This window comes from Hevea brasiliensis, chromosome 10, assembly GCF_030052815.1.
Source record: "Hevea brasiliensis isolate MT/VB/25A 57/8 chromosome 10, ASM3005281v1, whole genome shotgun sequence".
Taxonomy (NCBI): domain Eukaryota; kingdom Viridiplantae; phylum Streptophyta; class Magnoliopsida; order Malpighiales; family Euphorbiaceae; genus Hevea; species Hevea brasiliensis.
Genome location: NC_079502.1, coordinates 93,971,212 through 93,989,656, shown reverse-complemented (window position 1 = coordinate 93,989,656; position 18,445 = coordinate 93,971,212). Strand labels below are relative to the sequence as shown.

Genomic DNA, 18,445 nt, shown 5'->3' with positions numbered 1-18,445 from the left:
ATGTAAATTTATAATTCAAGGTATTAAATTTATATTTCTAATATTTATTTATAATATTTTATTATATATTATTGAATAAAAAAATTTCTAAATCCGCCATTACGTGTACGTTTCAGCTTTTGTCGATGCCTGATGCCTCTCCTGTTACTTGTCTTTTTTCAATCCTTTCAGGTTTCTTTTTCTTTTTTCTTTTATAACTCAGAACCAGAAGCCGACCAAGAAGATGATAATCCAAATTCTTTACAGCTAATTATGAGATTCCAATCTCATCAGTGGGTCTTGCTTGCCCAATCTTGGGTTTACAGTACACAAATCCCACGTGCCGAGATGATGAAATCTTCAATCTTACGCGTTGTGGTTCACGGGCACTCGTCTTACCCTATGCTATTGCTTTTGTTTTATAATTTCTCACCTTTGGTTGTTGAATGGTAATCTGGATGTTTACCCGCCAACCAACTCCCCTTTTTAATTTCTTTTTCTGTCTTAATTAATCTGTTTAACTTAATTTATAAATATTAAAATTAAACGAATTTATAATTAATAAAAATTTGGATCTTGGCTATGGAGTTGTGGGATTGTGGTCCCTGGGGTCACATGCACACATCGGATGGTGTAATAGAGTTTGATTAAATAGCTAATTAATATTCACGAGATTATTCTCCATCTTAAGAATTTATGATAGCATCAAATCACATCATTTTGATGGGTAATTGGATGGAAGTACTTACCTACCCATTGATTTATTGCCTTTTGCAGTTGAACAAATTGCACATTTTCGCTGTCCTTCAAAATTGTCTAATTTTCAACGCAGAAATTGTTTCATTTTAATCATTTGATTTCCAGTAATTTGAGTTTGTTTAACTAATATATATACATATTCTCAGATTTCATTCAATTGAGCTAACATGCATAGATAAAATCTCAGTAATTAATTTATATGTTATAATAGAAACAGAAAGATGTGGATTATTATCTGGATGTTGAATTAAATAGTTGTTAATTAATGGTGCATTAGCATGAAAAATAATATTCTCAACTGTCTCCAGTTGGTTGGGCAGAAAGATGGGGTTCCAACCTGCCACGACACGTCCCCTAATTATTAGTGTTTCTCTGCAATTTCCCATTTCCCGCCTGCCATTCTCTACCTCCATTCTATATAAAAGCTTTTTACCTGGAATCACATCACACCTCAAAAGCCAGATAAGAAGAGTAGAGTTACTAATAGGGGGGGGGGAGGGCTGAAAATAAAAAAAAAAAAAAAAAAAAAAATCGAAAATCGTTAATTAAAGTTCAATCAATTTTTTATTTAAAAATAAATTTAATTTTTTTTTGATTTTTTTAAAATTTTTTTATTTTATTTCGATTTCAAAAAAAAAAAAAAAAAAAAAAAAAAAAACGATAAAAAATAGATATATATATAAGTCAAACTGAATCGATTTTTTTTAATAAATTTATTTTTATGAAAAATTTATGAATTGTATTTAATTTTACATATATTAATTGTTTAATTTCATTGATCAATGGTTATTAATCAAAAATCAAACCGAACGGTTTAAATCGAATCGAACCGAAATAAAGCGATTCGGTTCGATTCGATTTTCACCAATTTCGGTTCGGTTTCTAAAACTAACGGTTCGATTTTTATAATTTAATTTGGTTCGATTCGGTTCTGTTCCGTTTGAACCGATTGTTCACCCCTACCGATCAGAATTCAGTTCAAATTGAAAAATCGAATCGAGTCAATTCAGTTTAATCGGTTCGATTTTAAAATTTAATCAGTTTGATTCGGTTTTAATTTATAAAAATTTCGGTTATTTCGGTTCGATTTTAAAGAAAAAAATCAGTTAAATCGAATCGAATTGAATAGTGATTTATATAATCAAATCGAACCGAATCGATTTTTGAATTAATTTATTTTTATGAAAAATTTATGAATTATATTTAATTTTATATATATTAATTGTTTAATTTCATTGATTAATGGTTATTAGGTTCAAACCAAAGTTAAAATTAGATCAAATAACTTGAAAATCAAGTCTAAATTAAAAAATCAATCAAAAATCAAATCGATCGGTTTAAATCAAATCGAATCGAAATAAAACGATTCGGTTCGATTCAATTTTTCATCAATTTTAATTCGATTCGGTTTCTAAAATTGACGGTTCAGTTTTTATAAATTAATTCGATTCGATTCGGTTTAGTTCGATTTGAACCGATTATTCACCTCTAAGAGTTACTCAAATTTTATATTTAATACAAAATTTTTATTTTAAATTAGTATTAAAATAAAATAAAATAAATTTTTATATCATGCGAAAGAAAATGATTTTTATTTATTTAATACGTATTATTAATTTAATGCTACAGCTGTGCATTCAACAAAAATGGCCTTAATTCATTAAGTTCCCATACTTGTGGCTGAGATATTTTCTTCTTTTTTGACAATTTGCAAGAAAGCATGATTTTTCTGTTCACCCTTTTTCAACAATTTTGCTAGAATCAACATGCCTTGATATCCACAAGTCCCAGATGCTTATATTATACAATTTTAAATATAATTTTAATATTGTTATTCATATTATCAAATTTCATGTTTAAAATATTAGATCTCATGTTTGAAATATGTATTTATAAGAGACATACAACAAGAAGAATAAATTTAATAATTTTTAGATTAAATATTTATTGTTCATATTTATATATTTATTGTATATATTTAAATTGATTATGAAAATTTCAATACAAATTAAATATATAATTTAATATTATTATTTAGATTATTTTTGTATGAAGTCAAGTTTATATCTTCTCTATTCACTTTTATCCATTTTTTTAATTATTTTATTCATAATTATCTTTCTTTTTAAGGAGATTAAAGAGTATTAATTTTTTTTTTTCTAATTTTACTCTTATCTCTCTGCTAAATACAACAACTACTTATGTAATTTCTTAAAATTTATTATAATATCTCCTTGCCTCTTTTTTAATTAAATGAGATAAAGAGTAATTTTATAAAATTAAAAAATATTTTATTATAATTTATGTAATTTAATTGCTTTCTTAATTATTGTAAAAAAAATTAAATGATAAATAAAAATTTACAGTTGTAATATTAAATTAGATGCACTAAAAAACTATTACCATACTAGCAGTATCCCTAAAGTACTAATTACAAGGTGGCAAGGATTTATGGGAAAATGATTGTAAATTCCAGGGGAATTTGGATTCCAACTTAATTATTTGTTAAATGTGGAAACTTGGGAAAGCTTTAGTCATGGCAGTAGATAGAGAGGCAGTGCATGAGCATGGCATTCGGCATTGGCATTAAATTTCAAGGTGTTTTGGTTTCTGGTAGGCATATATTTATGATAAAATGCTGCCTACATGACCCAACTATTACTTTCCAACCCCATATGATTCTCTGTTTAATAACTCAAGCTGTGTTGAAGAAATATTCATTTTGTTTGTTCTTGCCCATTCCTACATATCCCACCACCAAATTGATGAATAGTCTTTGCCATTTTTAGTTTCTTTAGATCTTAAGAAACGGAAATATCTTAGTAATTTTATCATGCGGTTTTTAATTCATACAATCAATCTTGTTTAAAAAATTAAATGAAATTTACGTACTTGTAGTTCTCTTTTTTCAGTGAAGCACTTGTCACTGTCACACCTCAACTTGATGTCAGTTTGGACTCTTTTGTATTATCAGTCTTTATTTCATGGGGAAAAATAAAGGAATTCAGGGTAAATTATAAAAAAGGCATGTAAAAGCTAGTGGGGAAGTTTCCCTACTTCTCTCTTTCAAATTTTTCGGTTCAGCTTTTTGTTTCAATGCCCATACTTTTGCCTTTAAGCAGGGGAGAGCGCCCTCCCCACTGAAGGTTGCTTTGCTGGTGGGTTAGTTTTTAGGGCTTTATGTTGGTTGGGCTTAGGGTCTTCTCCCATGAATCCGAGATTTAACAAATTTGAATATCATTGAATTAAATTTATTAATTATATTAGATTTGATTTTAATATAGTAAAGTTCATCTTTATAAGGCTTTTCGGCCTTCTAATTAGTGTTATTCAACTCGAACCGAACATAAAAGTGGTCTGAGTTACTTTTGAACTATTTAAGAAAGAGAATCGGAAAGAACCGTCTGACCCGGCCTTAACCACTTGACCTGCACTGAGCCACTCGACTCGGACCAGTTCGGCCAAAATGATGCATTTTCTGTACCTTGCAAGCTCTTCCATTATCATCATTCAGTATTCTTTCTTCATTTACACATATCCAATGATCTTTCTTTCATGCATACTCACAAAGCATAATTAGGAAATAAAAAATTATACAATATTAATCTATTTTTTTTCTTTTTAACTCAATTTTATTATTTTTGTCTATTACTGAATTTTGATTTAGAACTTAATTATAAATTAATTTGGCTTGTATTACTATTTTAATACTTTTAATTTTATGTTAATCATATTTACAATCTCTAATTAGATTGAAAATTATTCATTATTATTTTAAATTAATAAAATTTAATAATAAATATTTATTTAATATTTTTATGACTCGTTATTTGAATCATTGACCCATCAATTGAATTATGATCCATTCACTCGTATCTTTTATCGAGTTAATGTACAGACTGAATTTAATAATATTGCTCTTTATAATAATGATATTTAAATTTTATTTAGTTAACATTTAAAAATAATAATATTATATAATTAATAAAATAATATTTTAATCTTATTAAAAATTATTACTTTTTTTTAATTTTTTATTTTCATATAATTCATAAGATCTAAGGTATTCTAAAAAAATAATATTTTACTGCACTTACACTGCAATGCTAATCAAATTAATAGTGTTATAATATTTATTTTTAAAATATTAATAAAATACAATATAAAGTATTATTTTATTAAAGTTAAATTAATATTTAAAATATAAAAAGGCGAATTAATTTATATATTGAAAAAGACAGACGGGCTGGCACTTCAATCACCATAATTCTATTCGTTCAGAAAACGTTTAAGTTAGAAATTTGTCATCGCTAGCTATATTATTATTTTAATAATTGTCAAGGCATGTGTAAATTATGGTTTATATATATATATATATATATATATTAAAGGAAATAAAAATTATTACATTTCAAATAAAATTATTAAAGTGAATAAAATTATTAATATTTAAATTTTTAACTTTTATATTATAAAATAAGCATTTTAATGGCTAAACTATTAATTTAATGGCTAAATTATGAGTAATGGAATTTGGAAAAAAAGTTAATTTTTAGCTTTTATTTCTCAATTTTGAAGTTTGTTATATCTTTTGTCCTATTTTTATTTTGTTGTCATAGAGTTTTCAACTTTAAAAAATATCATATAAAATTCCCTAATGCCCAAATTTCATTATATCTTTGGCAAATTTAATATGTAGAGGTGCCATATTATAAAATAAAAAGAAATTAAAAAAAAATTAAAGTGCCATATATAAAATTTATTTTAGTTTGTCCCCTATAATATTTGCGATTCATTATACCACTCGAAATACTCATAGAAATTTTACAATTTCATACCTAATCACATAAAAGAAGTATATTTAGTATAATAAATAGCTCAACCCAAAAAAATCTAGCTTAAAATTTAGAAAACCCACCTAACATATTAACCCTATATTTTTTGCATAAAAAAAAAATATTTTCCTTTTCATTTTACAATGTGGCACATATTAAATTAGTCAACTAGCTCTTTACCAATACACCCTCAACACTGATCACAAGACTCTTCTGTTAAGATTTATTGAATAGTTCAAGCCCATAACTGTATGACAATATGGTTTTAGAAGGATCATAGATACTTATAATATTGATAAAAGGCCCATAAGCCGATGAAATTAGCATGGGAGACTTTTATGTAACGTTTTCTAAGTTGAAGAACTTTATGTAATATTTTTTTTTTAATTTAAGAAATTTACGATAACAAAATAAAGATAAGAGACGAAAATATAACCAACTCTAAAAATGAAGGATGAAATGTGGATTTATTTTCTTATAGGCAAAAGTTTATTAAGGTAATTTACAATTAAGTCTCTAAGATATATTAAAATTCATATATTAGTTACTAATATGTTTTTTTTGTAATAATTTAATCATTAAATTTTAATTTTATTAACAAATTAGTCACCGTTGTCTAGATTGATGATTAGCTTTGTCAACTATTTTTAATTTAAAATAATTTAATTCTTAAGTTTTATTTTATTAATTAAAAAGTTATTAAAATTTCATTTTATTAGCAAAATAGTCTCAACATTAAAATTTTTTATATAAGTAATTAGTTATTTGATATTTAATTAATTATATAAAATTATTTCTAATATATGGGCATCTGATCTTTCCCAGGCATGGAAGGGATTCAACACAAGTTACTGTTAAGTGTTAAGGTTGTGTCAACAGTTTCAATGATCTAGTGCCCTGAGTTGATATCACTTGGATGCACCTGTTTTCCGAGCACGTAGGTCTGTTTGGCATTGAATTTCAGAGTTTAAAATTATTTTTTTGAATAAAAATATAATTTTAGATACCGTTAAGAAAAATAATTTAGAAAAAATTATTTTATTATTTTAATGTTTTTATAACTAAAATAGATTAAATTTAATTTTTAATTACTTTTTAACATTCTCTAACTTGTATATTTAAAAAAGTAATTTTTTTAACAATAATTTTAATAATAATATCAAACAGGCCTGTAGTTAGCTTTGATAATTAATAGGGTTAATTGCATCAATCGTCCTTAAACTTAGGGGCCTTTTCATTTTTGTCCTTAAACTTCAAATTTTTAAAATAAAATCACTCAACTTAAATTTTATTTCAAAAAAAGTCACTTTCACCTGTATTTTCCACTCAACATTGAAACTTTCCTTTTAAAGTCTTTTCCATCAATGATGAGTGACTTTTCTTGAAATGAAACTTGAGTGACATTTCTTGAAATAAAACTTAAGTTGAGTGATTTTATTTTAATAAATTGAAGTTTAGAGATGAAAATAAAAATACTTCTAAAATTCAATGACAATTGGTGTAATTAACCCTAATTAATACGATTGTCTTGCAAATTGAAACTTAAAATTACAGACATAATTGTCTAAAATCTTAGCAACAGGTTCTGACACATGGGCTTTTTCTTGATGCAGAATCAGAATCTGCCAGTTCAAGTGTTCTACCATGCGCGCTTTTGTGAAAGTTAGTCAAACAAATTATTCGTCCTGGAAAACTTATTCATATATTTATCGGGTTACTGAGCTGTATTCCATATGGGTCATTGATTGTGTTATTTTTGTGATTTGAATTTTGAATATATTTTTTCATGAATTTGAATTGTAATTCGATCTGAATTAGGATAAAAAGTGATATTTGTAGTGGTAGCGGAGAGCATGGGCCGATAGGCCTAGGTCTGAAGCCCACCACTGATTTCTTCACTGCGGGGTTGCCCCGCGGTCTTGTAATATTTTATCCTTTGTGAGATATTCGGAAACACATTGATTGTATTTTGCTCTTTTCATCATGTAGTAAAATATTTTTTTTTTGTTTTGTCAGTGGACATAGACCTTATGCAGCACTGTGTAATTATGCAATTTGTATTTGTACCTTAGATTTACGTGCTTGTTGTAACATATTGACTTCTGATGTTGGATTTTAATTGCTGTAAGGAGAGTATTTTCACCTTATCTAATCTTCCCCGAAACTTAATTTGCTTTATCATCAATGAATATTTGAAATGATCCTGTCAAAGATCGAAATTTATTTGTTTGTGGTTTGGATAATGATTCTTGGCAGGTAATGGAACAAAAGGAAGCACAGAAAGGAAGAACGTGCAGTAATACATTTATGCAAGGACGTTCCCTCCCCCTAACTTTCCTTGTATTGTTGCAGCGCCCGTTGTGGATGCATTTACTTGCTCTTGCATATAGAACACTAGACCTTGACGATGCAAAAAGGAGAAAATGAACATTCAGGAATTTTGTTGAAGATCTTCCATTGGTGCAAGAAACTTGTTTAGGAGCGACCACCAGGGCCTTAAAGATGCAATATCTGGTTTAACTCGCTGGTATAGGAAAACACTTGTTTCTGAAGTGGTTGTGCATTAGCATTTAATTGGCCAAGGAGATTGCACTAGCAAGTAACAAACTTTCTGCAAGATGATTCTTGCAATATTGAAAGAATTATTCTTCGGAATTCTTGGTGCAGGAAATGTGTTCTGAAGGGGAACCACTTCGGATGTTAAATATCTGATACTATAAGTGCTTTGAATCTGGCATATTGAAATGATTTCTTTTTCCAAGGTGGAAGAATAACCTAATAATTTGCTTCAGTATCAATTTATCAAGATCATATTAATTGCAAACAATTTCTTCACAATCTACCATAGTGAATCCTGCTATTCTGGATGACTTTAGTCGTGTGCAAAAAGATGGTTTACCTTCAATTCTAAAACTAGATCTACAAAGAAGACTCATTGATGTTCAGGGGCTCACCTTTTCTGTTGTATCTGCCATCTAATCTAATTAAAGAGCATATCTTTTTGCAGACTTCTGCACCAGATGTTCTTGAAGTTATCCTCATCCTCAGAAATTGTTCATGAGGCGTGGAAGGGAGAGGTGATATTCCTGAATCTCAAAGTTTGCTAATGTATGTTACTTGGTAGTTCATTTCAAATTGGGAAGCAAAAAATTAGAGAAAATGGCTTATTAGGGATGGAATTGATGGTATCTTAAGAACAATTCAATTGCACTCATGTTTCTGTTTTTACTGCTTAATATGTCACTTGTGTATTTCTTGTCAGAACAAGCTGCAGGACCAATTGAAAGCTTTGCTATATTTTCTGTATTCTTTTGCTCCTGTATAGGCTAGGAAACTGGCATGTTTTGTTCCTTGAAGTTGATCAAGATGTTGGTTTACTTGATCCGATCTCCCCAGAATACCATTCTTGTTTCTTTCTTTTGTAGTTTCTTGTCTGTTCTTATTTTTTTAAACCTAATTGGTTCTTTAAAAATAAAGGGACAAAACTTTAAAGATAAAGTTGTACTCCAGTGGGCACAAGTTACAAATTTATGAAAACAAGGTTAACCGCGCCTCTTTCTTTCCCATTATTTAACATGATCTTCCCATTTGGAGTACTGCCCACCTGCTAACGCACGATAATATCTATCTCTGCAGTGGACTGGTCTTCCAAAAGCAGCCTTGGCAGCAGCTGCTGCCAAATCATCCTCAGCCATAACCTCCACCGGCAAACTCAGCAAACACTTTTTTCAAAAATATGTAATAGAAAATGCAAGGGTGTAAACCACGTGCGTAAATGGGAATTGGAATCTTTATATTTGTACTCATACCTGATATTATTCTTTGTGTTGATATTTGAAGTTGGATCATTTGATGGGCTCTCTTTTGTGGCAAAATTGTTTTGAAAGAAATTCTCCATGGGTGCGTCAAAGATAAATAGTAATACTGCTGTAACGAGCAATGCAACTGTTCCTACTAGTGTTTGTTTCAGCAATTTGATGACTGGTTTAACCTGGAGGCATGAAATTTACTTTTGAATCCATTTGTACTAAAGAAGCTCTGAACTTTATTTTATGCTGCTTTGGAATTTGGAAAGACTTGATAAGCAAATTATCTATAGTCTAAATTAAAAGCACAAAGTGCATTCTTACCTTGCAAGAGCCCAACAATCTGTCACGAGCCAGGACCTGCCTAAGGCAAAGTGAGATTTGTTATTAGTTTCTGATATCAGTATAATGTGCAGATATAGAATTAACTAATAGCTTATGATAACTAATAAATTTGTTATTGTGAACTTGAAAAGCATAATGAAAGTTCATATGTTTTCCTTGGTTGCTTTAGTCATTGCATCTAGCCATCTCCAGGTTATCAATTAACTAATAGCTCATGATAGTTTCTAGCTAAGGAAAATGTATGCTTAGAGAGAGAGAGGGTGCTATAACCTCAGGTGGCTTCACCCGCGTTTGTCCATGATACCATCCACTCTCTTCATGGGGAATCACTGCTGATAGAAGTCTATCTCCAGCATAACTCCATCCCTTCAATGTGCATGTGGAAATGAGTTAATGCTTTCAATCATCCATGGGAATATTATGAATTTGTGGCCAACTGAAATTTAAAAGGGAAATCACCAATATAAAGGTACGTCAATTTGATAGAATAAGTAGTTCTAATAATAATATATGATAGATACAAAATGGTTTTATTCCTTTGTATACATAGTATCCATTTGAAATCTTGGGCAAGGTGCTCATTATCTCATGCACATAAATGGTTTTCGAAGGTATTTTTATGTAGGGAAAATTATCTTTAACTGGTGAGTTCATGGCTAAGTTATACTTTCTATTAATTGAATGAAGTTCATGAAAAGTAAGAAGATTTGGATGATGATAATGCTCCTACCAGATAAATTCTTAGGACTATCAATGACACAAGGAGTAAAGTTCCAGTTCTAGCAGCCAGCACAAATCTTAAAGGCTCCTGCAAATTTAGAACACGTAATAAGTTTGTCATATAGATAGCAGTTAAAATCTATTTATTCTTGAAATATGCCTAGCATCATATTGATCCTTCACATGTTAGTTTCTCTGCTATGTGATTCTCGGTCATTGATTTTCCAAAGCTTGAAGCCTAGTTCCAGAGGTGAGAGCTTGGAGATATATAACTGTCTCATTGCAATCATTGCATTTATTAGAGAACTTGTAAATTGCAATAATGAAGACAATTTTTAAGATCGATTATGAGGTAAACCAGTTCTGTTCTAATCCATACGGTGTTTCAGTTGACAATATATTTATTCTAAAAGGAGGTCTCTATTTTGAGCGTTTACCCTTGCAGGATTGAAACTTGCAGCCGCAATTGGCAATCCAAGAACTGTGAAGGTTACTAACCAGAGACCTCCAAGACGAAGAAAAAGTGATTGTGGACCCAGTTCAACCCAAGACTACAAGGCTCCATCTTTCAGAGATTCATACTCGTTCTCCTATGTATTACAGTCACACTAATGAATTAATGTAAGTATGAACACAATTACCTATGAATCTATATGTTGAAATACAACTGAATCCACTAGAATCTGTTCAGGTATAATGCCCTTAATCCACTATTGATTTTCATTTTTCTATACGTTTTCCTTCATGTGCAGATTTGAGTGGAACTCATGTAACTGTTATGGAGCGAATTACATGTTTCTACTTGTGTCTGTGTGCTCTTACATGTGTACTGTGTGCACACAATACCTGCATATGTATACGGTAATAGAGCAGATGGGGAGCAGTGGACATACCGGTCTTTGATCAAAAGGGACCTCAATTTCCAAGCCAGGATCCCATCTTCGGCCTGGAAAGCTGCTTGTACCCCGTTCTGTCTCATCCTTCAAGGCCTTGACAGAAACCGAAGAAAATGGTTTCTGAGCTAGATGGTACTTTATGATCCATGATCTGTAGCTGCTTCCTTGTTTGATTTGCCTTGGACAAGGGATTAAAGAGCAATAGACATTTAACCTGAGCATTTAATTAACAGTTGAATTATAACTTGCTGCAACAGCAACCGAATGCTGACCAAATTTCCCAGCTATGAGTTTCTGGTCGAGACTTGGAGTTCTCTAGTTGATCTGATGGCTACGTCTTTGTCTGTGACCATGTATTTACGTGGAGGAAAACAATGGATACATCGTTCTATTTATATCTTAGAAGGAGAGGATTCTTAAGACAAGAAACTCTTCCCTATGTCACTTGATGAGCCATTGAGATTATCCTAATTTAAGGCCTTCTTATGTGGTTGGAGAGAGGACTAGCTTGGCAATTGTTACCTTCCACGCAATTATGCGTGTACTTATCAGGTTTCCACGGGCAGGAGATGAGAGAGATATGGGTTGTCGCCTTTGACACTATTCCACTGCAACAGGATCTTTAGTGCAGTAACTATTAGTCCATGTCCTTGATTAAGGTGGTGAAGAGAAAAAGGACTAAACCTCATGTTTATTTAAAAAATTTTAAGACACTAAGACTATTCACAGTTAACGTACACTTATTTTAAAATAATTTAAATTCAAATTATTAATAAAATTAATGATTAATTTGAGAATCAATTATAATTTGCATTTAAATTTATATAAAAAAATTATATCCAAAATCAAAATAATTAGTAAATTCATTAAAAAAAAAAAAAGCTGTATGACAGAGAAAGCAATGAAGTAGTGCAGACAAGAACACAATCGCCAGTTGGCAGCTAAAAATCCGTACACTCCTGTCCGTCCTGTTATGTCCTGTCCTGTCCTGAGCCAATAATAACCAATCCGCAAACATCTAAATTCTCGATCCCCACCTTCAGTATCTCATAAAATTCCCGCTCTACTCGTGCGATCTCCCATTTGGCTTCTCCTTCTTCCTCTCCTCCCTCCCACCGACACCAATGAATCCCAAAACCAGTAAAGGAAAATGGAGGTTCAACCCTAAGCTAGGGTTGACTGTTGTCTTTCTCTCTTCCTCCTTCTTCCTCGCCGGTCTTTTTGCTTCCAATCTCATCTCTCAGGTTTTAAATCACTTTTTTTTTTGGAATTAATTTTTGAATTTTTTGTGCTTGATTTCTGGTTTATATTCTTTTCCATGGCAGGATTTATCTGGAGCTAGGCAGATACCAAGGCAGCTCCAATCGGTGAAAGAGGAGATTATCGACTATGATTTATTGCCTCCAGGAAAGACTGGAGACGATTCTATTACTGTGATCCCTTTTCAGGTTCCTCTTCCTTTTTTTTTTTTCAGAGAAATTCTGTTACTTTTTTTATATATAATTGTGTAGCAGAAATCGTGTTGAGAATCTTGTGTTCTTATTACTTTGAAGGTTTTGAGCTGGAAACCGCGTGCTTTGTATTTTCCTAATTTTGCTACTGCAGAGCAATGTCAAAGCGTAATTAATATGGCAAAGCCAACCCTTAAGCCCTCCACTTTAGCTTTACGGAAGGGAGAAACAGAAGAGAACACAAAAGGAATCAGAACCAGGTTTTTATTTTAAACACAAAAACAGTAAATAGCATTTGAATTAGGAATTGAATAGATTGATGGAGTCTTTTAAAGACTTGATCTTCCTGCATATCCTTATAATGCTATTTAATTATCCCTGTTTTAGCCATGTTCGTGTTGAATGTACCCAAAAAGGATTAAAATTATATTGCAATGTTGTTCGTGGATCAATATCTTTGCATGCTAATGATTCTCAGAAAGATTAATTTTTGTTGTTACATTTTATATTGGTAGCTGATTACTTATCTTTCCTTTTTGAAACAGCTCTGGCATGTTTATTAGTGCTTCTGAAGACAAAACTGGGGTGTTGGATGCTATTGAGGAAAAAATTGCTAGAGCCACAATGCTTCCCAGGGCCAATGGAGAGGTATAGTTCACAGTAAAATTTCTCGTAGTGAAAATCTCCCTTTTTCTTCACCCTGATATTTGCATACATTTTCTTTCAATACACGTTCACATTGTTATTCTTCCCATCTCCTGATGGTAGAATTGGATATTACCATTTGGAAATAACACATCAGGTGCCTCTCTAAGAGCCCTGAAAGAAGCCTGTCATTTATGGTCCAAACAAGAGAAATTGACAATTTCTAAATAGCTAAGTCTTCTCCTGAAGTATAGTCTACTTGAATTCTCCAATTTATCTGTGTGTATGTATGTGTGTAGTTTATATGTACAATTTGCTTATCCATGCAGGGTAGTTGATTTTGACTTTTCTTTAAACTCCTGATATATTTTGTCAAATTTGTCTCTTGCCTTTTTTTCCTGATCCTTTTCTGGGCTTTGTCTATAACAAAATTAAAGTTGTCAGCAATGCATAAGGAGTGAGATATGGAAAAGGTAGGGGTGAGAGAAGAGATACATTATCCCACGTCAACTTTTATAATTTATAGTTTACCATTGCAGTAAAGCAGTTGTTTTGCAACCTCAATTTAACACATATTCTATGTTTTAATCTTTATGTTCATGATTTCTGCTGTTGTTGCTTTCCCCAGGCATTCATTGTTCAAACCCTTCTAAAGAATAAATCCTCTTCATATTTCTATTCATGTTAAAGAGTTATAACATGCAATTATCCACCCTTTTAAGCTTCCAAACAATTTCACGTCTCAAATAATTATTTTATTAAATTATTTGTTTTTCTTTTGCGTTGAATTAGTGAACCTTTTATTTCAGGGCAATTTTAAAATTGTCTGGGGATTGCACCCTGTTTCAGGCATTCAATGTCTTGCGCTATGAGATTGGGCAAAAGTATAATTCTCATTATGATGCATTCAATCCTACAGAGTATGGCCCGCAGAGAAGCCAACGGGTAAATCTCATGGAGAAAAATATATATGTTCATTTCTTACTTTATTCAACAAATAATGTGTACTTTTGCATAATACATGCGTGTGAATAACGTCCGCACGCAATCTCATTACTTCACTTTCCTTTATTTCTCAATAACTTGGTTTGATATAGAGATGATAAATCTCTAGTCTTTAAATCAGTTGGAAATAATTACATCTTATTGTTGTCAAACCAGGTCAATTAGCTGTTAAATTGTTTCACTTCATCCTCAAGAAACATATATCATAAAACATGAAACCCTTTTATTTGCGTGGAATTGTAAAATTCTCAATTCAATGTCTTACCATTTGCCAATCCTGTTGATATCTAACCATCCCCAGTGGTCTTTTTAAGTCACAGTTTGCTCATATGATTCCCATATGTGATTTCTGCAACATAATGATGGTTGCATAATGCATGCATACAATGCATTAAGGTAATCCATTTTGAAAGGAAAATGAATAAATGATGCACTTCTGTGTTGAAAGTTTGTTCTTTCAATTATCTCATGGCATTACGGATGCTAATTATGTGGTCATGTTTTATTAACATACTGATGGGAAACCCCATGCTGTCATGTATCATATGGACATTATGAAGAGTGAAACACCCACTCTCCAAGTTAGGCTATAATGACAAATTACTATTCTATTATTCTTATCAAGTTATTATATTTGATTCCAAATCGTTAAAATCAAATGTCTACATTACTTGTTCATTTTTTATGGTTCATCTGTGAGCTATTCATCGGAAGAGCTTCCCCTTCCTATAACCCTGCTCTCCTCCACCCAACCCAATTCTGGTCCTAGCAAGATATGAATCTGAAGCTTTGAATGGAAATTCCAACATTTAACTACTTGATGTCCCCTTGGACAAATCCTAATGGAATATTACTAAATGCATATAGTCATCTCTGAAAAAAAAAGTGGTCATCTTTTTGCATTGTTTGAAAAAGAAAAACAAGTGAAAGTAAATTTATAATAAAATTCTGTCATATTCAGACATTTCAGCAATTACTTTATTTTCTATCAAGAAATATCATCTGTAAGCCCCCAAAATAGCTGCATAATTTGAAAAAATCAAGTGATATGAGACGTGAGATCTTGAGAGCCTTAATGATCTCCTATTGTTTGTTAAATAACGCAACATCTGTAATTAGAGCAAACTTTTCATACTTAAATTCTTGATTGTGATCACTATAGCTTTAAATAATTATAAACCTTTTTAATTGACTTTTATGCAGGTTGCTTCTTTCCTGTTATATTTGTCTGATGTAGAAGAAGGTGGGGAGACCACGTTTCCATTGGAGGTGAAATCAAGAGCTCTTTGTCCTCTTCCTCTTTTGTTGGTCATATTGCTTAAGCTTTATAGATATAGACATTTAACTAAACTTTGTTTTGCAGAATGGCATGGACATTGATGAAAGTTATGACTTTGAAAAGTGTATCGGTTTGCAAGTAAAACCACGCCAAGGGGATGGACTTCTATTCTATTCGCTATTCCCAAATAATACAATTGATCCGGTAAGTATTTGTCAATTCTGTAAGTTTAAGCTGAATACCACAACGCATAGCGTACATCAAAGCCATCAACTGCATATTAAGTCCAAATTAAAAAGGTATTAGGATTAAGAATTAGTATCATTCTCAAAGGGTGGAGAAGTGGAAGATTGGTATTTAGGTTCGGAAAGAGTCCAGTGCTGATTAGGTGCGAGATTCTCTGTTGCTTTCTCTCCTCTGATTGAAAGGAGTCCCCAAAAACAAAGACCAATAGTAATTTCCCCAAGATGCAGATCACCAGTAACTTTCCCCCCTTTATTTTATAGCATAGATTTTGGTCAGTTGGATTTGTGGGCTATGTTACGTTTAAAGAGCCTATTTGATGAACAACAGTTTATAAGCTGTTGGGCAATTGCAAAATGGCATTGTTTTTGACATTCATTATTGCATGGAAATGTATTGTTTCCTATTGATTTTCTTTATGGTTATAATGGTTTTGTGTTTTTGGATGCTTTGGCAGACATCGCTGCATGGAAGCTGTCCAGTAATCAAAGGGGAGAAATGGGTGGCTACAAAGTGGATTAGAGATGAAGGACAATACGAATAGAATACTAGCACATGCCTGCATTGCCAATGTTTTATGTTGCTTTTGATTGGATGTCGACAAAGAAAAATAAGAAACTTTCAAGCAGTTATTCATGTCTTTTTGTTAAGTTAATTTTTATAGTAATGTATAGGAGTGTATAAAAAAACTGTCAAACCGATTAATCCAATCAATTAGTATAAATCCAAATCGAAATTAGTAGTTTTTTGCATTTAAATATTGATTATGATTTGAAAGTAATTATAAATTTAATTTTCGATTTGAGTTTCTGATTAACATAATAAAAGTTTAATCCAAAACTAAACTCAAACAAAGTATATACTTAAATCAACTCAGCTAAACCTTTATTCCAAAAATTTGGGGTTGGCTATATGGATTCTCTTTTTTCACTTTAAATGATTTTGGATTAAATTCTCGGAAATGTATAATACTTTTAGATTATGTTGTACTACTCTCCTTCAAGTTAGTTTAGGCTTACTCTTTTTTTTTTTTCCATCCTCTAACCTAATGTGTTCTACTTATCTAATTGGAGCATTCATATGTCTACGCTTCACATGACCAAATAACCTCAATCTCCCTTTTCTCAATTTATCTTCAATTATCACCACTCTTACATTTTCTCTAATACTCTCATTACGGACTTTATCTAGTTTAATACGACCACTCATCCACCTTAACATTCTCATTTCTGCAATTCTTAGCTTAAATACATACGACTCATTTAGTGTCCAACACTAACTACCATATAACATGGCCGGTCGTATGGCTGTACGATAAAATTTTTTTCAACTTATTGAGAATCTTGCGATCACATAAAACTCCTGTGACACTCCACTTCAACCATCCGGCTTTAATCCTATGACTAACGTCCTCCTCACATCCTCCATTTACTTGAAGGATTGAGCCAAGATAGTTAAAGTGATTACTTTGAGATAGTATCACTCTGTGCAAACTAACTCATTCTCTATCACCAGTTTGGCATTCACTGAACTTACAATGCATGTATTCTGTTTTCGTTCTATTTAACTTAAATCCTTTTGACTCTAGAGTACTTTTCCAAAGCTCTAGCTTTTTATTGACTTCTTCTCGCGTCTATATCATTCGCAAACATCATGCACCAAGGGATATTCTCTTGTATATGTTTCATTAATTCATCTAAAACTAATGTAAAAAGGTAAGGGCTTACAGCTGAACCTTGGTGTAATCCAACTGAGATAGGAAAATCTTGTGTCCCCTCTCACTGTACGCACAATAGTAGTCGCTCTTTCATACATATTTTTCAACACTTGTATATACCTAATAGATATTCTCTTTTGTTCTAACACTCTCTATAAGACGTATCTTAAAACACTATAATAAACTTTTTCTAAATCAATAAAAACTATTGTAAATCTTTCTTCCCATCTCTATATTTCTCCATCAAACTTCTTTTATATATATGTGATAACCTTATTTATTTTTTATTTTTATTTATTTTTTAAAATAATATATTTAAAATTAATATTTGTTTTTCGTTTAGTATCTAATATGCATATAAAAAAATTTAGTAAGAGGTTAATCATAAAAATTTGAAAAGTGTTAAAAGTAGTAATAATTATTCAAATGAAATGAGAATTTTATAATTTAATTTACAGATTTCAATATAAATACTATTAAAATCGATTTTGTCAGTTTAATTTGACAAAATAAAGTGAGCTTATCCAAACGTACTCATATATATTCCTAGTAATACAAATCTATATGCATTTAATATAAACTCGATCTTATATGAAAATAAATTTAATAATTTTTAAATTAAATATTTATATTTAAATTTATGCAAAATTAACTAAAATATATATTAAATGCACATATGTGAATATAAATATTCAACTCAATGATTATTAAGCTCATTTACTAATCACTTCACTGTATCAATGTCAATTTTAAGCCAATATAGGT

At 30.9% G+C, this 18,445-nt stretch overlaps 1 protein-coding gene and 1 non-coding gene across 2 annotated transcripts; one reads left to right on the top strand and one right to left on the bottom strand.

The window, feature by feature from the left end:
• Window positions 1-8,970: 8,970 nt before the first annotated feature.
• Window positions 8,971-11,779, bottom strand: LOC110638504 (protein CONSERVED IN THE GREEN LINEAGE AND DIATOMS 27, chloroplastic). Its single transcript, XR_009140480.1, has 7 exons — window positions 11,338-11,779; window positions 10,882-11,034; window positions 10,455-10,532; window positions 9,995-10,090; window positions 9,704-9,739; window positions 9,377-9,564; window positions 8,971-9,284 (listed from the first exon to the last, which is right to left on the bottom strand). It is a non-coding gene; the product is annotated as a protein CONSERVED IN THE GREEN LINEAGE AND DIATOMS 27, chloroplastic (transcript).
• Window positions 11,780-12,267: 488 nt separating this feature from the next.
• LOC110638505 (probable prolyl 4-hydroxylase 9) lies at window positions 12,268-16,721 on the top strand. Its single transcript, XM_021789086.2, has 8 exons — window positions 12,268-12,584; window positions 12,666-12,788; window positions 12,894-13,051; window positions 13,337-13,439; window positions 14,286-14,381; window positions 15,645-15,710; window positions 15,805-15,924; window positions 16,421-16,721. The coding sequence occupies exons 1-8, from the start codon at window positions 12,465-12,467 to the stop codon at window positions 16,505-16,507; spliced, it is 873 nt and encodes a 290-aa protein (XP_021644778.2). The 5' UTR covers window positions 12,268-12,464; the 3' UTR covers window positions 16,508-16,721.
• Window positions 16,722-18,445: the final 1,724 nt, after the last annotated feature.